Source organism: Sus scrofa, chromosome 8 (genome assembly GCF_000003025.6).
Source record: "Sus scrofa isolate TJ Tabasco breed Duroc chromosome 8, Sscrofa11.1, whole genome shotgun sequence".
NCBI lineage: Eukaryota > Metazoa > Chordata > Mammalia > Artiodactyla > Suidae > Sus > Sus scrofa.
Window position 1 is genome coordinate 1,458,302 of NC_010450.4, and position 21,890 is coordinate 1,480,191.

The 21,890-nt window shown below is 57.9% G+C and overlaps 1 protein-coding gene across 1 annotated transcript in view; it reads left to right on the forward strand.

Moving 5' to 3' along the window:
- Nucleotides 1-21,890, forward strand: part of FAM193A (family with sequence similarity 193 member A) — a 135,494-nt gene that overhangs the window by 69,860 nt on the left and 43,744 nt on the right. The window contains 5 exon segments of the mRNA XM_021100934.1: nt 2,486-2,631; nt 3,139-3,306; nt 5,727-5,961; nt 10,414-10,538; nt 14,168-14,315. Coding sequence (XP_020956593.1) covers nt 2,486-2,631; nt 3,139-3,306; nt 5,727-5,961; nt 10,414-10,538; nt 14,168-14,315 — 822 coding nt within the window.

Below are 21,890 nucleotides of genomic sequence, written 5' to 3' on the forward strand. Positions count from 1 at the left end.
AAATCATAAAGGTAGAAAAGGACAAAGAGCAAACAGGAAAGGAAAACAGAAGACATCACAACACAAAAGCAGAAATTACCATAAAAGCAAAAATTAAGAAATTGGAAAACAGATAAAAAGAATGAAATTTGGGGAGTTCCCGTCATGGCTCAGCAGTAACAAACCCAACTAGTTAGTATCTATGAGGACAGAGGTTCAATCCCTGGCCTCGCTCAGTGGGTTAAGGATCTGGCGTTGCCGTGAGCTGTGGTGTAGGTTGCAGATACGGCTCAGATCTGGTGTTGCTGTGACTGTGGCACAGGCTGCCGGCTTGGTTACAGCTCTAATTCGACCCCTAGCCTGGGAACTTCTGTATGCCATGGATGCATCCCTAAAAAGACGAAAGACAAAAAAATTAGAAACATTTCCAAAGTATTTCATATTTTTCTTGCTATTTTGTTTATTTTTGTCTTTTTAGGGCCACATCCGTGGCATATGGAGGTTCCCAGGCTAGGGGTTGAATCAGAGCCGTAGCCGCCGGCCTACACCACAGCTCATGGCAACGCCACTTCTGAGCCTCATCTGTGACACCACAATTCACCTCAACGCCAGATCCTTAACCCACCGAGCGAGGCCAAGGATCAAACCTGCATCCTCATGGGTGCTATTCAGATTTGTTTCCACTGAGCCAAAATGGACACTTGCTTTCTTGCTATTTTAAGTGGTTCCTCTAAAAATTTTCAGTATCCAGTTATTTATTGCTAGTACATAGAAATGCAGCCCTTGTTTTTGTATGTTGACCGTGTATCCTGTGAAGGTTTGGGGGAAGGGGACAAGCGGTGCAGAGAGAGCAGACGTGGTCCCAGGAAAGCTCGGAGACTGTGCTGAGTAGCAGAGGGTGTCCTTTCCAGCGTGGGAGGTTTTGCCAGCGCTCCGCCTGCCCTCCCTGTGTTTAAGCACCGCTGCAGAAGGGGGAGAGGGCCCTGGCCGCCTGTGGATGTGCCCCCCCCCACCCCGGGAGCAGCCTGCTTCCTCCACTGCTGCCGCCAGCACCCCCCCTCCATGACACTGGACCGTGGTCTTTCTGGTCCCTTCTACAGGAACTCCTGTATCTCCCGTTGCGCAGGGCTGCCCCCCCTCAGCTGGCGGGAGTGACGTCAGCGAGGCCTCGTGTGGGGGTGGGGGCAGGGGGGCATCCTTGTGCCCACCCCCTCTCTTAGGTTCCTGCTGGTCTGTCTGTGCTTCTCTGGGGACCCACGGTCCTCAGAGGCCGCCCACAGTGGTGGCTCCTGCTTGGGGGAGGCCCTTGCTGAGGTTTTCCTAGACCTCAGTCGAGGCCTGTGCAGGACGGACCCCCCATCCCTGCTCTGTGCCCAATGGGGCGGGGTCTTCATGAAGGTGTGAGCCCCGCTCCCCAGCCCCGTCCCCTGAGGGAGCCCTGACTCGTCTTCTACCCCGCACTTTTCCATTCCACCGTCAGTCCTTGGTGCCCAAGGGGGCACGCGGCAGGCCCGAGGAAGGGGTGGGGTGGTGCTGTGGGGCCGGGCAGACAGGGCTTGCCTCCAGGGCTGCAGTGGGGCAGGTCCCGCTGCTGGCAGGAGGGGCCTGGCACTGTCCTCTTCACGCCGTGAGTCCCTCCGGGAGTCTCTGCGTCCCTCTCTTCAGGCCGGTGGGGCAGTGGATGGCACTGACTGCCCTTGCTTGTGGGGCCTGGGCGACGTGCTAGTCCCTGCCTTCGCCATGTGGGGGTCTCCAGCCCTAAGGCCCTGTCGCTGAGGGACAAGGGGCGAGGTGGCGGCTGGGGGGTCCCGGGACCACGTGTGAGACAGGGGAAGGCGAGGGAGAAGGGGCCACGGGCTGGGTCTGGGGTCGGGTTTGTATCCTCAGTGGTGGCTGTGGGCGTGGAGGTACAAAGGTCTGAGCTGCTTCTCCCACCGTCCAGGCTGTTGTCCCTCAGAGCAGGGGCCCCGGCTGGCAGGATCGCAGGCGGCCCCGGGGCCGGGAGTGGCCGCTGGGTCCGCAGCACCATCGCGGGGGCAGGGGGACTCGGGAGTAGGACACCGGCAGCAGAGCCGCCTCCTGGAAAGTGCGCGAGCGACTCCTTGCCTGTCCTCCCGGTTAGGATGTGAACCCGCTCAAGGTGAAGACGGTCACTGGTTCCGGACAGCGTCCTGGGTGTCCGAGAGAACAGTGCCTCGGGGATAACTGGGCGAAACACTTCCTTTTCATTGGGGAGGTTTTAAATTTTGCTAAAAGGCTTTTTCCTGGAGTTCCTGCTCTGGCGCAGGGATCAGCGGTGTTTCTGCAGTGCTGGGACGCAGGTTCAAGCCCCAGCCCGGCCCAGTGGGCTAAAGGGTCTGGTGTTGTCACACCTGCATCTCAGACCTGATCCCTGGCTTGGGAACTCCGTATGCCGAGGGGCAGCCAAAAACGGAAAAAAGCAAAAAGGCCTTTTCATGCTGGATTGATAACTAATATCATAACACCTGCTCTGTTCTCTCTAAAGCAGGGCCAAGACTTCCTCCTCCACACCCCCCTCGGTGGCTCGCAGCCAGAGGGTGGCGGCGGCAGGCTCACCCTGGGTGCTCAGCCGCTACCTTCAGCCACCCCCTCGGATGCAGCATGCGCCTGCGAAGCCTGCAGCGAGCGCAGGTACCTGGGCGCCCTCGGGCAGGGACGGGGCATGGGCAGGATGGGCGCTCCCAGGGCCGATGGCACAAGTGACCTGGACTCTTTGGGGCGGGGGGGGGGTTCCTCCTTCCTCCCTTCCCACTCCGGAGGGCTGCGGGGAGGAAGCTGGGGCTGGGGCCGGGGCACCCGAGCTGTCTCAGGTTGGTGGAGTGGGCGAGCGAGATGCCCTGACCTGGGGGATGGGGGCTGACGCTGCAGAGGGCGGGGATGAGGAGCCAGGACGCAGGGCTTGGCTGTGTGGGGACCAGGGCCCGTGGGCGCCTTGGGTGAGGGCGGGCGGCTAGGGGACTGCGGTTGTGGGCGTCCCTGTCCTTCGAGGGCCCGGGAGCTCCTGGAGGCAAAGGCCTTGGGGACAGGGTGGCTGAGGGCACCAGGGCTGTGACAGCAAACCCGCTGCAGAGCGGAGCCAGGGGGTCAGGCCGGCTCGGCTCATGGATGCTGAGCTTGCCCTGTGCCATCTTCCCGCAGAGAGGTTTCGGCCGAGGTGGACCGGGAGCCTCAGCAGCTGCAGAACTACTGGTCAGAAGTGCGCTACACCGTCCGTTGCATCTACCGGCAGGCGGGGACCCCGCTGGCAGACGACCAGGACCAGTCTCTGGTGCCCGACAAGGAGGGGGTGAAGGAGCTCGTGGATAGGTACCCGTCCCGTGTCCGGGCCCTCCCCGCCTGCTGCCCGGGACCCTCCTCTGCTCAGGGTGGGCTCTGCTTTCGGGACCCTGCCCGGCGCACGGCGGGCCTGCAGCAGACGCACTGGGGGTTCCGATTCTCGTGCTCATGAAACGCTTCTTACGTGTGATGGGCGTGCGTGGACGTGTTCTCCTGCCTTAGGGTGGAGCCTGGCGGCAGCACTGCTTTGCCTGACAGGGACACGTCCCCAAGCGCCCTGCCCTATGGACCAAGGAGGACAGGCAGCTGTGCCCCCTCCCCTGGGGGCAAGCAGACTGAGGGCCCCTGAGGCCCCGCAGGGCAGCGTCTCTCTCCGGGAGGGTCCTGACGGGCGTCCTGCTAGGCACACACACCGGGCCGGTGACAGTACAGAGGTGGTGGCGTCTTTTTTCCTCTCTTTTGAGATGTTGCACATGAAAGCAATAAATTCGAGTGAGCCGTTTCATGAATTGATTCTCGTCTTGGTCTTCCCACGTTCGGAATGCAGCCCCTGGGGGTTGTGTGAACGCCTGTCCGCTGGGCCGTAGGTTTCATCCGGAGTTGGGAGGAGTGACTGGCCTTGGGCTCTGTTGGCGCCTTGGCGCTTTGGCCAGTGTGCTCAGCGTTTGACCTGCGTGCAGGCCCCTGGCGTTACCTGACATGGGTATAGGCGGTCCCTGCCTTTTTTAGAAGTCAGCTTTCCTGGTGAGTGTTAGGAATGTATGTATAACCCGCACATCACGCCCACCGCTCGACAGCTGGTACACGCCCAGCCAGAGGCGAAGTGAAGTGAGAGGTCTCTGAGAGGAAAGCCTCAGCAAGCAGCGGTGCGGACCAGCGGCGCCGCGCAGACCTTGGGCAGGCGATGGGGACGTCGCCGAGGGCTGGGAGGGCAGCGCCCTGACGGACTTGTGCTCCTAAGGCTCGCAGCCCGCGGCCCCGTCTGAGGCGTGTGTCCGACGGGTCTCCTAGGAACACGGGTGGGTGTTTCAGAGCCAGTGCATGCCAGGAAGGGGCAGGGCCCGTTTCTAGGCGCCTGTCCAGCTGGTGTTGACTCCCGCGGCCCCTTTCTGTGGCCCTCGGCCCCCGGCGTGCTTGACTGGTCCCCCTCCTGCGTCGCTGCGTTCGAGCCACACCTGGCTGTCCTCCCGCCTGAGAGCCCGGGGCCCCCTCACCTTCGCTTTCATCGTATTACTGCCCCTACTGGACTTGCACCCTGGGTGCATGTGCTGGGAGCACAAGAGGCCCCAGAGTGTATTTTCCTGGCTCCTCCCAGCTGCAGCTCGGACACAGCCCCCTGGGCCAGGACAGACCAGGGAGCCTCCACGGCATCTTCAGCACATTCCTGCCTCCTGCTCTTTGCAAAAGTGTCATGTCATTTCCGTACATTTATAAGGTCCAGATGTGGACAAGGAAATACAGGCCTGATTCCGCCGTGCTAGGAGAACTAAGCAGGACCTAGCCGACTCCTTGTAAGTGTGACTGTCCCTGAGTCATTCGAGTCTTCTGTGACTCTCCCCCAGCAGACGAGACAGGTTCTGCTCAGAGGGCAGTTGTCGTCCTAGCCACGAAGATCACGGTGGTTGCGCTGGGCCGAGGAAGTAACACACCGTTTGGAAGTCGGCCTGGCGTTGTTACTCTTTCTCTGGCCACGTTTTTATAGGGCTGCACGTGTTCCGTTTTTACCTGGTCTCTTGTCTCGCACAGCCTAGACGATGTGGTGACTTAAAGTGGAATAGGTGACAACTTTCCTCTCTCTGGACCCCGCCTGGTGCCCAGAGGTGAGAGGATGCGTTTAGTAACATCCAGGAAGTGTGGCTTCATGCGTTTTACAGCTGGTTCGTCCTGGTGACGGCCATTGGTGGGGACTGCTCTTGGGTTTCCATCTGGAGTGGACGGTGAACAGGGGCCCATGGCTGTAAGGCCTGTTGATGAAAGTCGATCGTCTCCAAGTTGGGAAAGAAACTCGTGAAAATGATCGTAGCTGTTGGGGGGCACGCATGGGGTTTTTTTTGTCTCTTATCTTCAGTGTATACATTTTGTGTATCACTGGTGTCGTTTTTGGTGGGATGCACTGTCTGTGAAGTGTCCTCTTGAGAACAAGGCCAGCCCATTTGGGTTATGTCCTGAATACCCAGGAGGAAGGAGCAGTCTGCTCTGGTCCCCGGCCCAGTGGCACCTCTGTGGGGTGGCTTTTCCCCTGTCAACACACAGGCATCAGAAGTGACCGCTCCGGCTCCTGGTTTTCTGCAGTTTAGTGCCTGCTCTGCCCCCTGCTGGCTGCTCGCGTCCCATGGCCTCCGCCCCGGGCATCGCGCCTGAACCTGGGCAGATGGCTGTCGCGTCGGGCGGCCCGAGAAGACCGTGCACTGACGTCCGAGGTGAGTGGTGACTGTCTCTCTCCTGCCCAGGCTCTGCGAGAGGGACCCCTACCAGCTGTACCAGCGGCTGGAGCAGCAGGCCAGGGAGTACGTGCTCGAGATGAAGGTCCGGCTCCTGCGGCAGCTCTCGGCCGCGTCCAGAGTGAAGTCGCCGTCCGCCCTGCAGGGCCCCCCGCAGGCTCACCAGTTCATCTCGCTCCTCCTGGAGGAGTACGGCGCCCTGTGCCAGGCGGCACGCACCATCAGCACCTTCCTCGGCACCCTGGTGAGCCGGCTTCGCGCTCTGTCGGTCTGCTCCCTCCTCCTCTTTCTCTGCACGGGCCCGGAGTGCGTCGGTCGTGGAAGTGCTGCTGGGGGCCGCGGGGCCCAGGGACCGAGGCAGGGGACAGCGTGAGGCGGGGACCAGTCTGTGCCTTGACAGGGAGGAGGGAGGGCCGGCTGTTGATTCTGCCGTCGCTGGAGCCGGAGATGGGCGAGCCTGGGTAAAGGCCCCGGCTTTCTGTCCCACACTCAGCAGCCCGCACTGAGGGAAGGAGAGGTTTCTTTTCTTTTCTTTCTTTTTTTTTTTTCTCTTTCTTTTTTGGGGCTGCACCTGCAGCATGTGGAAGTTCCCAGGCTAGGGGTCGAAACAGAGCTGCAGCTGCCAGCCTCCGCCACAGCTTGTAGAAGTGCCAGATCCTCAACGCACTGAGCAGGGCCAGGGATCGAACTCACGTCCTGAGTTCGATTCCTAACCTGCTCAGGCATAACAGGAACGCCCACCTTTGTGCTTTCTTGATGCACTAATTGTGCAGTTTTTCACCACCGCTTAAAGTGTATTATTAAGTGAGATTGCATTGGCTGCCTTCAGGTGCCTTCTTCGTGGTAAAACTATGCATTGAAATAAATAGAGTAATCAGTGGTTCCAGAGGTTTAAACGCAGTGCTCTTGTTGTGATTCTGAGGCTGGTGGGCCTCGCAATGGAGAGGCGCCCGCCGGGTGAGGGATTTGGGGTCGGGGGGCGTCCTCCAGCATCGCTTGGGTAGAGCCCTGCCCCGCGGGGAACTCCCTGGAGTGACGGACGCGTCCGGCTCGAGAGAAGGAGCCGGTGGGGGCGGGGGCAGGGTGGCTGCCGCTCACCATCGGCGTCCGAGAGCTCGACCTCCGTGCTCTGAGCAGAGCCAACGCCCTCTGGCGCCCGACCTCTCCCTCCTGCACCTCCTGTAGCCCCCCGCCCGCCCCACCAGGGTGCAGCCCCAGCCAGGCCTCCTCCCCAGGTGGACGGGGACTTCCTAGGTGAACAAATTAATTTGAATCGCGTTTGCTGAGAAAACGCCTGGCATTTTACATAGGAATGTTTTTCTGGGTGTTTTTTTTGTTTGTTTGTTTGTTTTTTAAGTCATAAACCCTGAGCACAAAATACAGCTACTTGGTCAGTGATTTATTTCGCTTTCTTTTGCACACAGAGGGTTCACCACACCAGTAACCTGAGCTCTTTCTCCCTCCATGGGAAGCTGCTGAACCACTGGGTAACATAACAAGATAAAGTCTTTTAAAACACATTGCTGAGATGGCCTGAAAGGCAGCAGCCTTGAGTGAAAAGCAGATGGAAAGCTGGGGTCCATGTGCTCACGAGCCAGCCACTCCCAGCGCTGGGGCCACAGACGCCGCAGCCTCTGCCAGGGTGACCCTGGCATGGGGGGGGCATTGGGGCAGTGCGGGCCGCCTGTGCGGGCCCGCCACCCCAGTCGCCAGGCTTCCTCTCACCCCCAGGGGCCTGGCGTGGTTTCTGTGAGGACGCCCCAGTCCACACAGCACGTCCCAGCCGTCTCAGAGACCTTCACGTGGCTGGAGTGTTCAGGTCAGAGTCACACAGGTCCCCGCGTCTGTACCAGCCCCTCCCAGGTCTGCCCAGGGACCTGGCAGTGGAAGAACTGGCAGCGCCGAGTCGAGACCAGCTCCAAGTCTGCGTCTCAGAGTCTCAGCATTTTGGGGAGGCCCCGACTGGCCTTATCAATCAGTATTTTCTGTGCTGAAACTAAAACGGAGAAATTTAAAGATATTTATGAAATCATTTTATTGAGTTTATTCTGAGGTAAAGCATGTTACTCCCTCTCTCCCTCTTTCTTTTATTTTTTTGGCTACCGTGTGCAGTGGCTGGATGTGGCGTCTCAGTCCCCAGCCCGGGGTTTGATCCTGGGCCACAGCAGTGAAGGTGCCAGACCCTAACCACCAGGAACTCCCTAAGTCATTTTGCAAATAATAGCTAATTGCTTGGCAGAAATCGTGTATCTCTAAATAAAAAACTGTTTTCCCAAACAAAACACGCAGTCAGAAGAGGGGCATCGTTTGCGTGGCTGCAGATCTCGTGCGGGGGGCGCCGTGCGCGGCTCCCCTGCGTCTGCCGTCGGGCGGCGGCGGCGGCGGGTGTGGGTGAAGCTTTTGGGGCCCGTTGGGCCTGGTGCAGGCAACCGTGTGGAAAGGGGAGGAGTGTCTCTGTCGACGTGTCGGGTCACTGCCGCGCCCCGCCGAGGGCACACCGGAGCCCGGGCGCGCGGTGGAGACGGAGCCCGCGTCCCTGAGCCGAGCGGACCCCGTTACCTCACGGCCCGGGGGGGTCGCTCCCGCAGCTCGGGCCTGGTTTTCTCCTGCGGGAGGTGCCGGCGGTGCCGGGTCAGGACGCCGTCACCATCCAGGAGAAACGCGACCTCAGGCCACCTTCACCCTGGCCCTGGGCACAGAGGTCTGTAGACGCAGGCGCGTCCGGGTCGTCCCGGCAGAGGCGGCCTTTCCAGCGTCCCCGTCCTCGCGTCAGAGCCCTGCGGTGCTGGCCGCCCGGCTGGGGCCCGCTCTCCGCCAAGCAGCCGGTTCCCTGCTGCGTAGACGCCGCCGCTGGCGCGAACCCGAGGAACACATCAGATCCCGAAGTGCGTCTTCACAGCGGGACCTTCCAGGGAAATGTGCCTGTGCCCTGGGGTCAAACAGGACCGCCGGGCACGGGGCTGCTGTTCATTCCAAATTGAACAAAATGGGGCTGAAGCTCAGCCGCCAGTCGTCTAGGAAACGCCTTTCCGGCTGTCATGATCCTGAAATCTGAACGTCTGCTTAGGACAGAAGACTCTCCAACAGCCTGCCGTTTCTCCAGGCCCTGCTAGGCCGTGAGGCCTCACGCCGCCCCTGTCTCAGGCCGGGCCCCACCCAGCGCCCGGCTCTCTTGCCACAGGCCCAGGCGGGTGGCTCAGCCTCTCAGCGGCTTGCGGCCTGGGCGCAGGGCGCAGCAGCAAGTGCAGGGCCCCGGCCGGGCAGGCGCCTGGCCCCAGGGCCGCTCGTCACCCCGGGTTGGCCTGAGGTTGTGAAGTGAGGTGGGGTCTGCTGCTCCAGCACACCTCCTCTGGAAGCGTAGCTTCGGGTTCCGTCAAGAGGGCCGAACACCGCCGTCCACCGGGCTTCGCCTCGGCCACCCTCGCGAACGCGCGCCCAGGTGAGAGCCGCGCGGCCCCCCTCAGGCCCGCCGTCGCCTCGGCTCCCGCCGCTTCTTTCTTGGGGAGACAGCTCACAAGCTGAACCATCACCGCCGCCTCTGCCCACCGGAGACTCCCGTCCTCGGCCTTGTGTCCCCGGCCTGGCGGCCAGCACCCAGCCCACACAGCGGCCTCGCTGCAGCCCGCGACACGTGTCCTGCCCACGCTTCGTCTGTGGCCGCGTCCTCGTGGCAAGCACATTCCTAAACTAAAACGCTTGGAACCAGGCCTCTTCCCCGCCTTGGGCCCAGGTCTTCGGCTCCCAGGCCCTGGTCCTCCGCCCCGCTCCCCCTGCCAGCTTTCTTGCTGTAACGGCTCCTCGGAGCTGGGCCTGAAATGAGAGCAATGAAGCGCGGGTCTGGGAGGGCGCGTCGTGTTGTGGGAAAACAGACAGAAGGCGCCAGATCACCAGGTGGCAGACACCGGGGCCTTCCCACTTAGCGCAGGTCCTGACGTCTCTGTCAGCTTCTCAGCTCGGCTGGGCTGAAGAGAAAAGAGCAACAGACCCACTGGACACAGTGGCCACAGGTCACCCGGTTCTGGGGGACCAGGGCACTGTCGTCAGCCGCCGCCCGGGTGGTGCCGGGCACCTCAGCGGGGGGCGGGCGGGGGGCGCTCCCGTGCGTGACGGTGCAGCCGGAGCTGTTGGGTGTGAGCTCTCTGCACGGCAGAGGGATGGGCTGTGCAGGCCATCGCCTCGTGTGGAGGCAGGCAGGCGCCTCTCCGGGGTCCCTGCGGTGGCCAGGACCTTCCCTGCGTTTAAAAGCAACCGTTGAGGTCGCCGCCGTTTGCCGGGAAGGAAAGACCTGCCCCTGCATGCGGGCCGGCGGGCTTAGCGTGTCGTCAGAAGGGAGACGTGCAGGACGGGCCCAGAAATGTGGGCCGTCAGCCTCGGAGGGCTTGTGTGCCGGTGTGTGGAACGTTGGGGCTTTGGCTCTGTGTCCAAGGCCTGAGTGTCGGACATGCGCCTGGTGTCTCCTCGCTGTCCCCTCCCCTGTGGGCCTCGTGGTGCCATTTCAAGGCGGGCTTGGCCAGGCCGCAGGTCCAGTGCTCAGAGACACACGTCCAGCTTTGCTCTGGACACGCGGGGACGAACAGCCCCTCGCAAGCGGAGGTTCTGGGTCTGGACAGAGGGCCGTGGTTCGGGGGTGGGGAGAGACCTTCTGGGAGTTTGTCCGTCTGGCACTGAGCCCGCTTCTGTTCATCTCGTTAACCAGGAAAACGAACACTTGAAAAAGTTCCAGGTGACCTGGGAGCTGCACAATAAGCACCTCTTTGAAGATCTGGTCTTTTCGGAGCCGCTCCTCCAGAACAGCCTGCCGGCACTGGTGTCACAGATCAGGTACTCGGGCCAGCCTGCGTGTGACGGTGCTTTGACCCTGGGCTGCACCCGCCCAGCAGCTGCAGGGTTCGGGGCCAGACGGTGCTCCCGGAGAAGCTCAAAACCGCAGAGAAATACGGTTGAACTGTCAAATAACAAGCCCAATGTCACTGCTGCTAAGGCCCAGCGACACAGTGTCCTCGTTCACGAGGACCAGCTGGGCGACCGATGGGTGACCTGAGCACTTGGTGGCCGAGGGGCGGTCCCTGCTGGGGCCCCTGGGTGTGCAGAGCTGCTGGCCACTGGGGGAGGGACCAGACGCCCTGTCGTGTCTCAGACACGTTCCCTCCGCGTCGAGCTGGGGGAGGGGCAAGGGGAGCATCCCCTGGGGTCTGGGGCGCCAGGAGGACAGGTGCCTTCCACCTCCTCAGGGGACACCTGGTTGGACCCAAGAAGGATTCAGATTGGAGCTTCTACCTTACAGATGCCCACTTGACACCTCGGAAACGTTTTGCGACAGCGTGTGTGTTAGCGCTGCCCCTCGAGCGAGGACTGCGTCTGTGGAACACAAGAGCCGTAGTGGTGTTTTCATAGTCACACTTTGGACCTGTGTTTTGTTTAACTTTATTATGAAGTAAACTTCGGGAGCTCCCATGGTGGCTCAGCAGGTTAAGAACGCGACATGGTGTCCATGGGGGTGCAGGTTCAGTCTCTGGCCTCGCTCAGTAGGTTAAGGATCCAGCGTTGCTGTGGCTGTGGTGTGGGCCGGCAGCTCCGCCTCCACCTGGGAACCTCCATGGGCTGCAGGTGCAGCCATAAAAAGAAGAAAAAGTAAACCACAGATACAGAAACTCTAGAAAATAAGTGTATCGCTTCATGGATTGAGAGCAGGCAGACGTCCCTCAGCTGCCACCCAGCGCGGCCCCAGCCACAGGTCCCCCCCCGCCCCGCCAGGCTCAGGCGCTGGCCGGCGCGGTCGTCCGGGGGCGGCTCAGCAGCTCGGCTCTTCCCTCCTTTGCTCTCGTGTCACTCGTGTGCTCCTCCACAGTCTTGCCCGGTGTTTGGTTCGTTGGTTTTGGTCTTTTTAGGGCCACACTCGCAGCACATGGAGGTTCCAGGCTAGGAGTCAAAACAGAGCTGTAGCCGCCTACGCCACAGCAACTCAGGATCTGAGCCTCGTCTGCGACCTACACCACAGGTCACGGCAATGCCAGGTCCTCAACCCACGGAGCGAGGCCGGGGATCGAACCCGCAACCTCATGCTTCCCAGGCAGATTCGTTTCTGCCTCGCCACTGTGGGAACTCCCTGCCCTTTGAGAGTCTCATCTGCACCCCACCCCCTTCCTTGTAAATTTACCTGTTAAGGACCCTGCCTTGATTGTCCCATTGCGATGCCAGGGTCTGGGGCCGGCAGTGCACACGCCCCGCAGTCTGCCAGGAGGCCTCCATCTGTGCTGCCTGGCAGTGGGCGATGGATCCAGCAGCTCTCTCAGCCCCACTCTTTGCCATGGTGGCCTTAGTGTCGGTTGCCCAATTTGGTCTTTATTTTAAATGTCTTTTAATCGTTATGGAAAATTTTAATTGGGCTTGTAAATAAACTCACCCAAACTGATTTTATCTCGTTTTCCTTATTGTTTTTCATACACCCTATTTGTTTATTTGTTTTCATTTTGGGGCCACACCCAAGGCTTATGGAGGTTCCCAGGCTGAGGGCCGAATGGCGGCTGCAGCTGCCCGTCCACCACAGCTCACGGCAACGCCAGATCCTTAACCCACTGAGCAAGGCCAAGGGTGGAACCTGCGTCCTCATGGATGCGAGTCAGATTCGTTTCCACCGAGCCGGGACCGGATCGCTCTTCCACACCTCATTTCAGTCATAGATGTTACCACCTGTTGGGCGCGGCTGCCGTGTGCTTGCAGAGTGAATATTAGATGATAACCTGTTGGCTGAACCATTGATGCTGTTCGCCCTGAGGACAAATCTGGCCGCTCCCTGTTTCCTCACTGGGTAATCCCCGCCCCCGCCTGGGAGCCCCAAGTGCCAGGGCCTCCAGGTGGTGCTCTGGGTACCCCCTCCCCTAGAAGAGCCCCAAGCGCTCTGCATTGGCTCTGGCAGGGGCCTCAGCACTGAACTGGGCCTTCTCGCCTCCGGCAGGTGGAAGAAGCACAGTCTGGGCGGCGCTGGTCATCCTTTAGTGCCCCGCCCTGCCCCGAGGTTTCCTGCAGGTGCCGAAGGGGCCAGATGGCACCACATGGAAGCAGGGTTTGCACGACCAGAGGAAAGAAGTCTGACCAGCAGGGAGTGGGGAGAAAACCCACCACCCTGTGGCGGCTGCGCAGCGCTCGAGCGAGAGGATTGAAAGGCTGTGCTCGCACCCGGGGTGCCTGCGTGCTGCCGGAGCCCAGAAGACCCTGGATTCTGGGGCTTGAGGGGTTTAGTTTCCTGGGGGCAGAAACAGCCTTAGGAGTTGTCTTTCAGGGCCGGGCGGGTCAGTGTCTTTTCTGTCCTGGGCTCCAGAGCAGCTTTTCAGTGACATTGGTTTCTGCCTGCTCCCTCTTGGATGCGAGTTCACAGGTGACACAACGTAGGCAGCTTCAGCAAGTGTCTTGTCTGCTTAGGAGCCGTGCATCTTTACACAGGGTCACGCAGGTGGAGAGGCGGTGTCTGCACCCTCTGAAGGGTTCTCCTGCTTAAGTCATGTTTCTCTTTTTGCTGTAAGAGTATTAGAGGTCGTTGCGGTAAAATGCTGGAGACAGAGGCCCTTGTGCAGAGAGGCAGGCGCTGTCAGCAGTTGGGTGCTGTCGCCGGGGTTCTCCCAGGGTCTCTGCCCACCGGGCCATTCTTCAGCAGGCCTCTGTAGACCTGTCTTTCCCCGGGGCGGGGGGCGTGTTTGGGGTTCAGAACGCGGCTGGGAGTGCGTGGGTGTGGGTGTGGGCGTGGGCGTGAGCCAGGCGGTGCGGCCTGACGTCTGCAGTAAGACCCCCGTGGGCAGGCAGCCTCTGTGCTGTGCGCCCAGCAGGGTCAGGCCTGCCGCCGCCTTTGTGCTCTCGAGTCATTATAGATGTTGTCTTTGAGTTTGAAGTTCTCTTATTGCCATGATTTTGGTTCAGATGTTGACCTATCTAGACCAAAGACAAACGCATGGTTTCTGGAGGCGACGGGCACCCCTCCCCGCTCCTCTCCCACGGTGCCCTTGTCAGGACTGCAGGTGTTTATCTGGCTGTGTACCTTTTTGTTTATTTTCTCATTTGCCGTCTTCCCATCTTTCTTAACAAAACATAGTGTAGACTAGAGAACACTATAATTATAGTCTTTGTTGAATTGAATTTCCTGTTCTGCTTTTTTGAAAATTGGGTCCAAATTTCTCATCAGTTGTTTTGTTTTCTCTGGATGAGTGTATCTTAATAGAAAAAATAATTTACGGCCCCACATCTGGTGAACTGAATCTCTAGGCTTAGTCTTTTGAGAACAGCGTTGCTGACCATTCGTCTTCCCCATAGGAGCTGTCGCTTCCTTGAGCTGCTTCTTTAAGTCAGATTCTGCTCTGGGCGCCTGATGTGCACTTAGGCGCCTCCCAGCGCCTCCCCTGGTGTGCGACAGTGGAGGGGAGGTGGTGGACGGAAGCAAACCTCTGGGCCTTTTCCCGCAGGCTGGGGACCACGACGCACGACACGTGCAACGAGGACACGTACAGCACCCTGCTGCAGCGGTTCCAGCGCTCCGAGGAGGAGCTGCGTGGGGTGGCCGAGGAGTGGCTGGAGTGCCAGAAGAGGATCGACGCCTACGTGGACGAGCAGGTGGGTGGGCCCTGCCGCGGGGGGCCAGGAGGGCACCCAGCTGCCGGTTCTCCAGGGGGGACACCCAGCCGCCCTGTGGGGTCACTGCTGGCCGGGTCACCTGCACAGGCTGCTGCCCGGCGCAGTGCCACCTGCCGGGGCTTCAGGGAGCTGCTGGGCCTTGTCATCTGAGGCACTGCTTCCTGAACACTTGCCGTTCAGAGCCTGGGGACACGTGGCACTTGGCACCTTCAGAGCCAGCCCTCCTTCCATCCCTAGTCTTCTGGAAAGGGAGCACAGACGGCTGTGTCAGGCAGGGGTCGCCAGGGACAGAGGAGGGTGGAGCAGGCAGGGCGCTTCTGGCCGAGTGAGGGGATGACAGCTGGCCAGCCCGAGCCTGTCAGGTGACACGGAGCAGGGCTTCCACGGCGTCCGGCTGGCCGCCCAGGCCTGCCTGCACTAAAACCCCCGCAGGATCGGGCAGGGAGGCGCTCAAGGTAGGCCTTCCTTGAGGTACCAGGGTGTGGGGAGTGGTAGCCACAGAGCCAGAGCCTGGCGTTCTGCCTCTGAGACTCGACACGGGACCTGCTCTGGCTTCACACGTGCGCTGTCCAGCTTGCCTGGGGTTGTCGGTGCCTCGGGCACAGGCTGTGGCCACTTGAGAGAGGGAAGGAGGGACTGCCGTGCCCTCAGCCTCCCAGGACCCCGTGTCACTGTCGCTCCGTGTCGTGTGTGGCAGTTCTCCCTCTGCAGTTGCGAAGGGTCACTGTAAGCGGCCTCTCGGCAGAACCCGGGACCCTCTCTTACGTGTCCTGCTGTGTGAGGCCGGCTTTACCCTCGGGGTGCAGCGTGGTAACGGGGCAGGGCCCGGGGCTGCTGAGCTGGGCTTGGGCAGGTGGCCCCCGTTGGGGGGGGACCGCGGTTGTCTTGCGTTTTCTTCAGAGCAGCGTGTCCCTAATCCATGTCTGTTTTTGCAGCCAGAGACTTATTCTCCGGCTGTGGCTTGTCGCTGACCAGTGACGCCTCGGCTTAGACCGCTGCGGGGGCAGGGCTGTTCCCAAGTGGCTCCCCCTGACTTCAGTTTGCCTGATGCCGGGGCGGGGTCAGGGAGCGAAGCCTCCAGCCTCCAGGCGGCCGCCGCTGGACCCCTCGGGGCGGAGGGCAGAGCACCTCCTCCCGCCCCCACCTGCACCCGCACCTGCCGAGCTTAGGAGTCTGTGCTCAGCGGGTGGGGAGCCAGGAGGGGACGGTGGTGCCGGGGACCAGCTGCAGCGCCCTCTTCAGGAGGCTCAAGGCGTCCGCACAGGCACCAGGGGCCAAGAGCGAAGGGCTGAGTCACCCCCATGTCCCCGTTCCTTGGGGGTCCCCGGCCTGGGTTTCCCACCTGGGAAGTGACGGAAGCGGATGAGATGGGGTTTCAGTTTATTTGAGCCTTTGTGTCTTATGATTCTCAGTCAGTTGCGCGAATGTGTGAATGTAGTTGTGAAAAAGCAGAATCAGGAGTTTCTGTCATGGCACAGTGGTTAACGAATCCGACGAGGAACCATGAGGTTGCAGGTTCCATCCCTGGCCTCTCTCGGTGGGTTAAGGATCTGGTGTTGCCGTGAGCTGTGGTGTAGGTCACAGACGAGGCTCAGATCCCGCGTTGCTGTGGCTCTGGCGTAGGCCGGCGGCTACAGCTCCGATTCGACCCCTAGCCTGGGAACCTCCATATGCCGCAGGAGCGGCCCAAGAAATGGCAAAAAAGACCAAAGAAAAAACAGAATCAGGAGCTTCTGCTGTGGTGCAGCGGGTTCAGGAGCTGGCATTGTCTCCGGGGCAGTGTGGGTTCGGTCCCCGGCCTGGCAATGGCTTAAAGATCCAGTGTTGCTGCAGCTGTGGCTCAGATGCAGTCCCTCGCCTGGGAACTCCATATGCTGGGGATTCGGCCAGTTCCTTGCGTTGTGAATTGCTCTACGCCGAGCTGGTTGGCGGGTCACCTGTGGAGGAAGTTGTGTGGCAGCTGAGGGTGGCGGGAGAGTCGGACTGGCACCGTTTGGATGGATGCCCTTGAGCCACGAACACGTGCTGTGGCCACTGAGCCCCTGCCGGGTACACGTGGACAGTAAGCCATCTGCAGGCACGGCTGGCTGCCGGTCTGGACGGCCGTGCGGGCAGCTGTGCCTCAGGTCCGGGCCCTCCCTGGTCCTGATGCACCAGTCAGGGCGTCGGGTCCTGACAGGCTGCTGGGCGGACGTCAGCAGACGTCCCTGGGAGGCTGCTGTGCACGGCCGCAGAGCCCAGGGGTGAGGGCCGCGCTGTCCGTTCTCTGTGCCGTGCGGAGGGCTGGTGAGGGGCGTCCCGCCTGGGAGTGGAGCCGGACCCCCAGGGGGACAGACGCTGCTCCGGGGGTGCCCCCCTTAGGAAGGGTGTGGGAGGGACTGCCGGCAGGGTCTTCGACGTGGCTGGACTGGGAGCCCGGTGCGGCCCTGCCCCTCTGGCTGCGCTGGGGCTTGTCGAGCTTTGTGTTGGTTGCTGAGTGCTGGTCGGGGGTTTGCGGAGTTGTGTGGTGGGAGTGGGAGACGCGTGCCTGCCAAGTCCTTGAGTGGAGCAGGGAGGCTCCCCGCCCTGGGGACGCCCGTCTCTGGCGGCCGAGCCTGCAGGCTGGACGCCGTCTGCTGGAGGGAGGGGTCTCGCCTGCCCTGCTTTTCCGTGGCGTTTTGTCGGCGTGAGCATCTGATGGTGTGGGTGACCTGTGGTCTTTAGAGGATCTCGGGCAAGCGCGGTGACTAAGAACTGGCGGGTGAAGTGAAGACGAGCTGGTGGCGACTGCCCGCTGTGCCCGCGACAGGCCGCAGGGGAGCCTCGGTCGTGCACGGCAGTTCTCAGAGATGGCGATTGTGCCTCCACGCAGCGGAAGGAGGCCTGGGAGGCGTGCGGGCTGCCCCCAGGCCCTCGGCCAGGGAGGCCAGTCGGGTTCGTGTCGGGGTCTGTCCTGCCCTCCGGGGACCCTGTGCACTCCCTTGGCTCATGGCGGGGCTGGCAGGTGTGAATATGCTTCCTGTGGCAGGCGCGCTCTCCGTGCTTCCCTAAGGCAGCTGCGTCTGAGCAGATAAGTGTCCCAGGACAGCGCTTCGATGGGGCGGGGGCTGGGGGGGGCATACTGAGACGTTGCTATAAAACTAAGAATACTTTGGGAATTAAAATTTTTCTTCTTTTTTTTTTTTTTTCTTTCCATGGCCACACCTATGGCATATGGAAGTTCCCAGGCTAGGGGTTGAACCGGAGCTGCAGCTGCCGGCCTATGCGGGATCAGAGCCACGTCTGCAACCTGCGGTGCAGCTTGTGGCAATACCAGATCCTTAACCCGCTGAGTGCAGCCAGGGGTCGAACCCGCGTCCTCACAGACACCGTTTGGGTTCTTAACCCCCTGAGTGGCAGCAGCATCTCTGGGGATCATGGTTTCTTGATGTTTCTGTTACCCGAGGTTGGCATTTATTTCGGATTATTATACCTGCTGTTTTCACTGCGGTGCTGATAAACGCGTGAGCTCTGTGTAAAACGATGTCGTGCGTGTTTCCTCTGAAAGGAAAATGCAGGCTTAACCTGAAAGTACGGCTGCGGCGGAATCCGCTGCTCCAAAAGCATGTGTTCTTATAGCTGTAAACACTAACATTGAGCGTAAGATCCGGGAGTTCCCATCTTGGCCCAGTGTGTTAAGAGCGCGGTGTTGCCGCAAGCTCATCACAGATGCAGCTCCCATCTGGTGTGGCTGTGGCTGTGCTGTAGGCTGGCAGCTGCAGCTCCGATTCAACCCCTAGCCTGGGACCCTCCATGTGCTGCGAGAGCGGCTGTTAAAAAAGGAAAGGAAAAAAAAAAAAAAAGATCTCAAATGAACAACTTAGCTTTGCAGTTTGTGGAACTAGAAAAAAAGATAAACTTGTAGAAGGAAAGAAATAATGAAGGTTAGAGCAGAAATAAGCAAAAAAAGAGAATAGAAAAACATTAGAACCAATAAAACCAAAAGTTCCTTCTTCAAGAAGATAAAATTAACAACCTTTCTTCGCCTGTGGACTAAGGACAAAAGAGAAGAGGCTGAAATGAGAAACGAAGTGGCAGCGTTACTCCTGGTTCTACGGAAGCAGGATTGTGAGAGGAGAGGCTGCGGACCCAGCAGATGGTGGGTGAGGTGGACAAATTCCCGGAAACACAGAACCAAGCTCGAATAAATCGCGAAGAAGTAGAAAATCTGAAGACACCTGTAGCTAGGAAGGAGGTGGAGTCAGTCATCAAAATCTCCCGGTGGAGAACCTCAGGACCTGATGGCTTCAGAGGTGAATTCTAGCCAACTTTGTTTCTTGGCCGTGGCAGGTAGATTTTCCTGGGTCGGGGGTCCAACCTGAGCCACCACAGTGACCATGCCATGATCCTTAACCACTAAGCCGCCAGGGAACTCACAGGCGTTTTAAAAAGAATGAATACTCATCCTCCTCAGACGTCTCCGGGTAATTGAAGCGGAGGGAATACTTCCAACTCATTCCACGGGGCCAGACAAAGACACTACAAGAAAAGAAAATTACAAACCAGTGTCCTTCAAGAATATCGATGCACAGAGTTCCCGACGTGGCTCGGTGGTTAATGAATCCAACTGGGAACCATGAGGTGGCGGGTTCTTTCTCTGGCCTTGCTCAGTGGGTTGGGGATCTGGCATGGCCGTGAGCTGTGGTGTAGGTCGCAGACGAGGCTTGGATCTGGTGTTGCTGTGGCTGTGGTTTAGGCCAGCGGCAACAGCTCCAATTCAACCCCTAGACTGGGAACTTCCATATGCCATGGGTTCGACCCCAAAAAGACAAAAAAAAAAGAAAGAGAAAAGAGTAAAATTTTACTGAGGAATTAATTTACTCCAGGGGATGGAAGACTTGTACAATGAGACCTACAAAACGTTGCCGAAGGAAAATAGGAGAGAGAGAAATGGAAACACAGCCTGTATTCCTGGATTGGACAACTTCATGTTCAAACGTCAGCCTTACCCAACGTGGCCTGCAGATTCAGTGCAATCTCTGTCAAAATCCCCATGATGGTTTTTGCAGAAACAAAAACCCATCCTATAAATTCTTATGGAATCTCATGGAACCCAGAATAGCCAGAACAATTTTGAAAAGAGAAAGAACAAAACTTGAGGACTCACACGTCCTGATTTCAAAACTCAGTACAAAGCCACAGTGATCAAAACAGTATGGTATTGGCCTAGAGACAGAAGTAGAGCAGCGGAATAGACTGGAGAGCCCAGAAACAGACGCTTGCGTGCATAGTCAGATATTTTTTGACAAGGGTGTCAAGACCCTTCCGTGGGGGAAAGGCAGTCTTTTCACCACATGCTGCTGGGAAAACTGGATGTCCTCATACAGAAAGTGCACGTGGACCTTATCTAATACCACATAGCAGAATTAACTCAGGCGAATCAAGGACCTACGAGAAAGGCCCAAAAACACGGAGTAACTGCAGAGACATGACTCTGAGTGAGATAAGCCGGACACGCAGAAGGACACAGTGTGTGGTTACGCTGACGTGAGCTGCTTTGGGCAGATTCCTGGAGGTGGACGTGTAGGGCCATTGCCAGGGCCGGGGAAGGGGCAGCGGGGTGTTATTTAATGGGGACGGGTTTCCGTTTTATGGATGAGAGACGGCGTGTCGGTGGCACTGGTTGCACAGCAGTGTGCATGTCTTTCTACCACGGAAATGGTTCAGACGGTTAAATTTTACATCACGCGTTCTGCCGCCGCAGGGGAAAAAAGGGCATTTTCTATCTTTTTACCATGGAAAACCACCCTTTTCACTCAAGCAACCAGAGGGTGCCTTCTTGTTCTCACTCGCCTGTTAGGAAACCACGATGCCATTACTGCAGATCAGGGAAAGGAGTCATCTTAGTTGCATCCAGAGGGTACCAGTCATTCTAGAATCTTTGGAATGGATATTAGTCTCTTCTAATCAAGTAGCATTTTAGAAATTATGTAGTAATTCAAGATTTCAAAATGTTAAAACACCGCTGAAATAACTAGTGTTCACAGGTAAGTATGGACGTGAGGAGACAGTTGACAGCTTTGGAATCAGTTGTTTTGTTTGCTTTTACAAGTGTATCCTTTGTGATTTGACGCATGGACGGGCTCACGGGTGCCCAGATGCTCTGCAGAATTACTCCTAGAGGCTGTGAAGAGAGGGCCAAGGAGGAAGTTCCCACTGATGTTACTTATCAGACAACTCTGTACGGAGCTTTGTAACAAGATAAAGAAATGATGAACTTTTCCAATATTCAGCTCATTTAAAATCATTTCTACAATTTGCTATAGAAATAGCAACTTGTAAAAGAAAAACATTTTTCCTAAAAACCGCAAACCTGTGTAATATAAAGGGAGAATTAGCACCAATATTGGATCTTCCCAACCAAACGTATGGTATGTATTTATTTTTTTAGGTTGTCTTTTGTATCCTGTTTTATGGTTGTATAGTTTGTCATTTCTTACCGAGTTAATAATCAGGTGTTTTATGCTTTTAGGGACTGTTATGAGTGGCATTTAAATGGTAGAAGAAATTTTAAAGAATTATCACTGGTACTTAACAGGAAAGTTGAGTTTCACTTTGCAGTTATCTCACTGAACTATTAACTTTCTAATAGTTTGGAATTGATTGCTTTCAATTTTCTAAGAGACCGCAGTATCTTCTACAAATAATAGTAGTTTCATCTTTTGCTCTTCAGCATTTGAACTTTGGATTGTATTTGTTTCTGCTTTTGCTAAAGCCTTCAAAGCATCATAAGCAGGGGTGTGGCTGCAGGGCGTGCTTGGTCAGTGCCTGGCGTCTCTGGAGTGCTTTGGCTGTCTCCTGAAGTCTGATGCTCACCATACAGATTGGTGACACTTTCTTATCAAAGAGCCCTGTCCCCCCAGCTTAGTAAAAAACAGAAATAGGCATTGACTTTGAGTGGTTTTTCCTTTTTTTTTTTTTTTATGTTTCTATATGAATTAGATTAGGCTGCCTCATGTTGAGACAGTCTTACATTCCTGGAATTAAACCTACTAAATTATATCATATTATTGTGTAATCCCTTGTAAGTATTCTCCTTAGGATACCTGTTGCTCTGAGGTGTTGATGAACGTTCATCTTTGAGGTCTTTTTTGTTTTGTATAAAGTCATGCTAATTTCACAGAATGATTTAGGAAACTTTCCGTGTTTCTCAGTTTTCAGGAATAGCTCAACGTTTTTGTTCCATAAAGGATGTGAGAGAATCCACCAGAAAACTTAGGGGCCCGATTCCTTTTGCAGGAGGAGGAGCGAGGCGCCTGTACCTCTTACTGCCTTTTCGGTCCCCTTTCTGTTTCTTGGCCTGTTCTGGTTTTCTGCTTCTTATGTGAGTTCTACAAATGGGCGTCTGCTTAGATTATCCGCATCGTTGAGGTAAAGGGGAGGTGATGAAATGGGCGAAGTAACAGCTGCAGGCGAATTCCCCTGCCTCTAACCTCACACCTTCCAGAAGGAGCACCTGCTCCCGTGGTGGAAGGCAGGGGGCGCCAGGGGAGCAGGAGTCGGGGGCAGGTGTGCAGGGCGGGTAAGGGGGCCAGA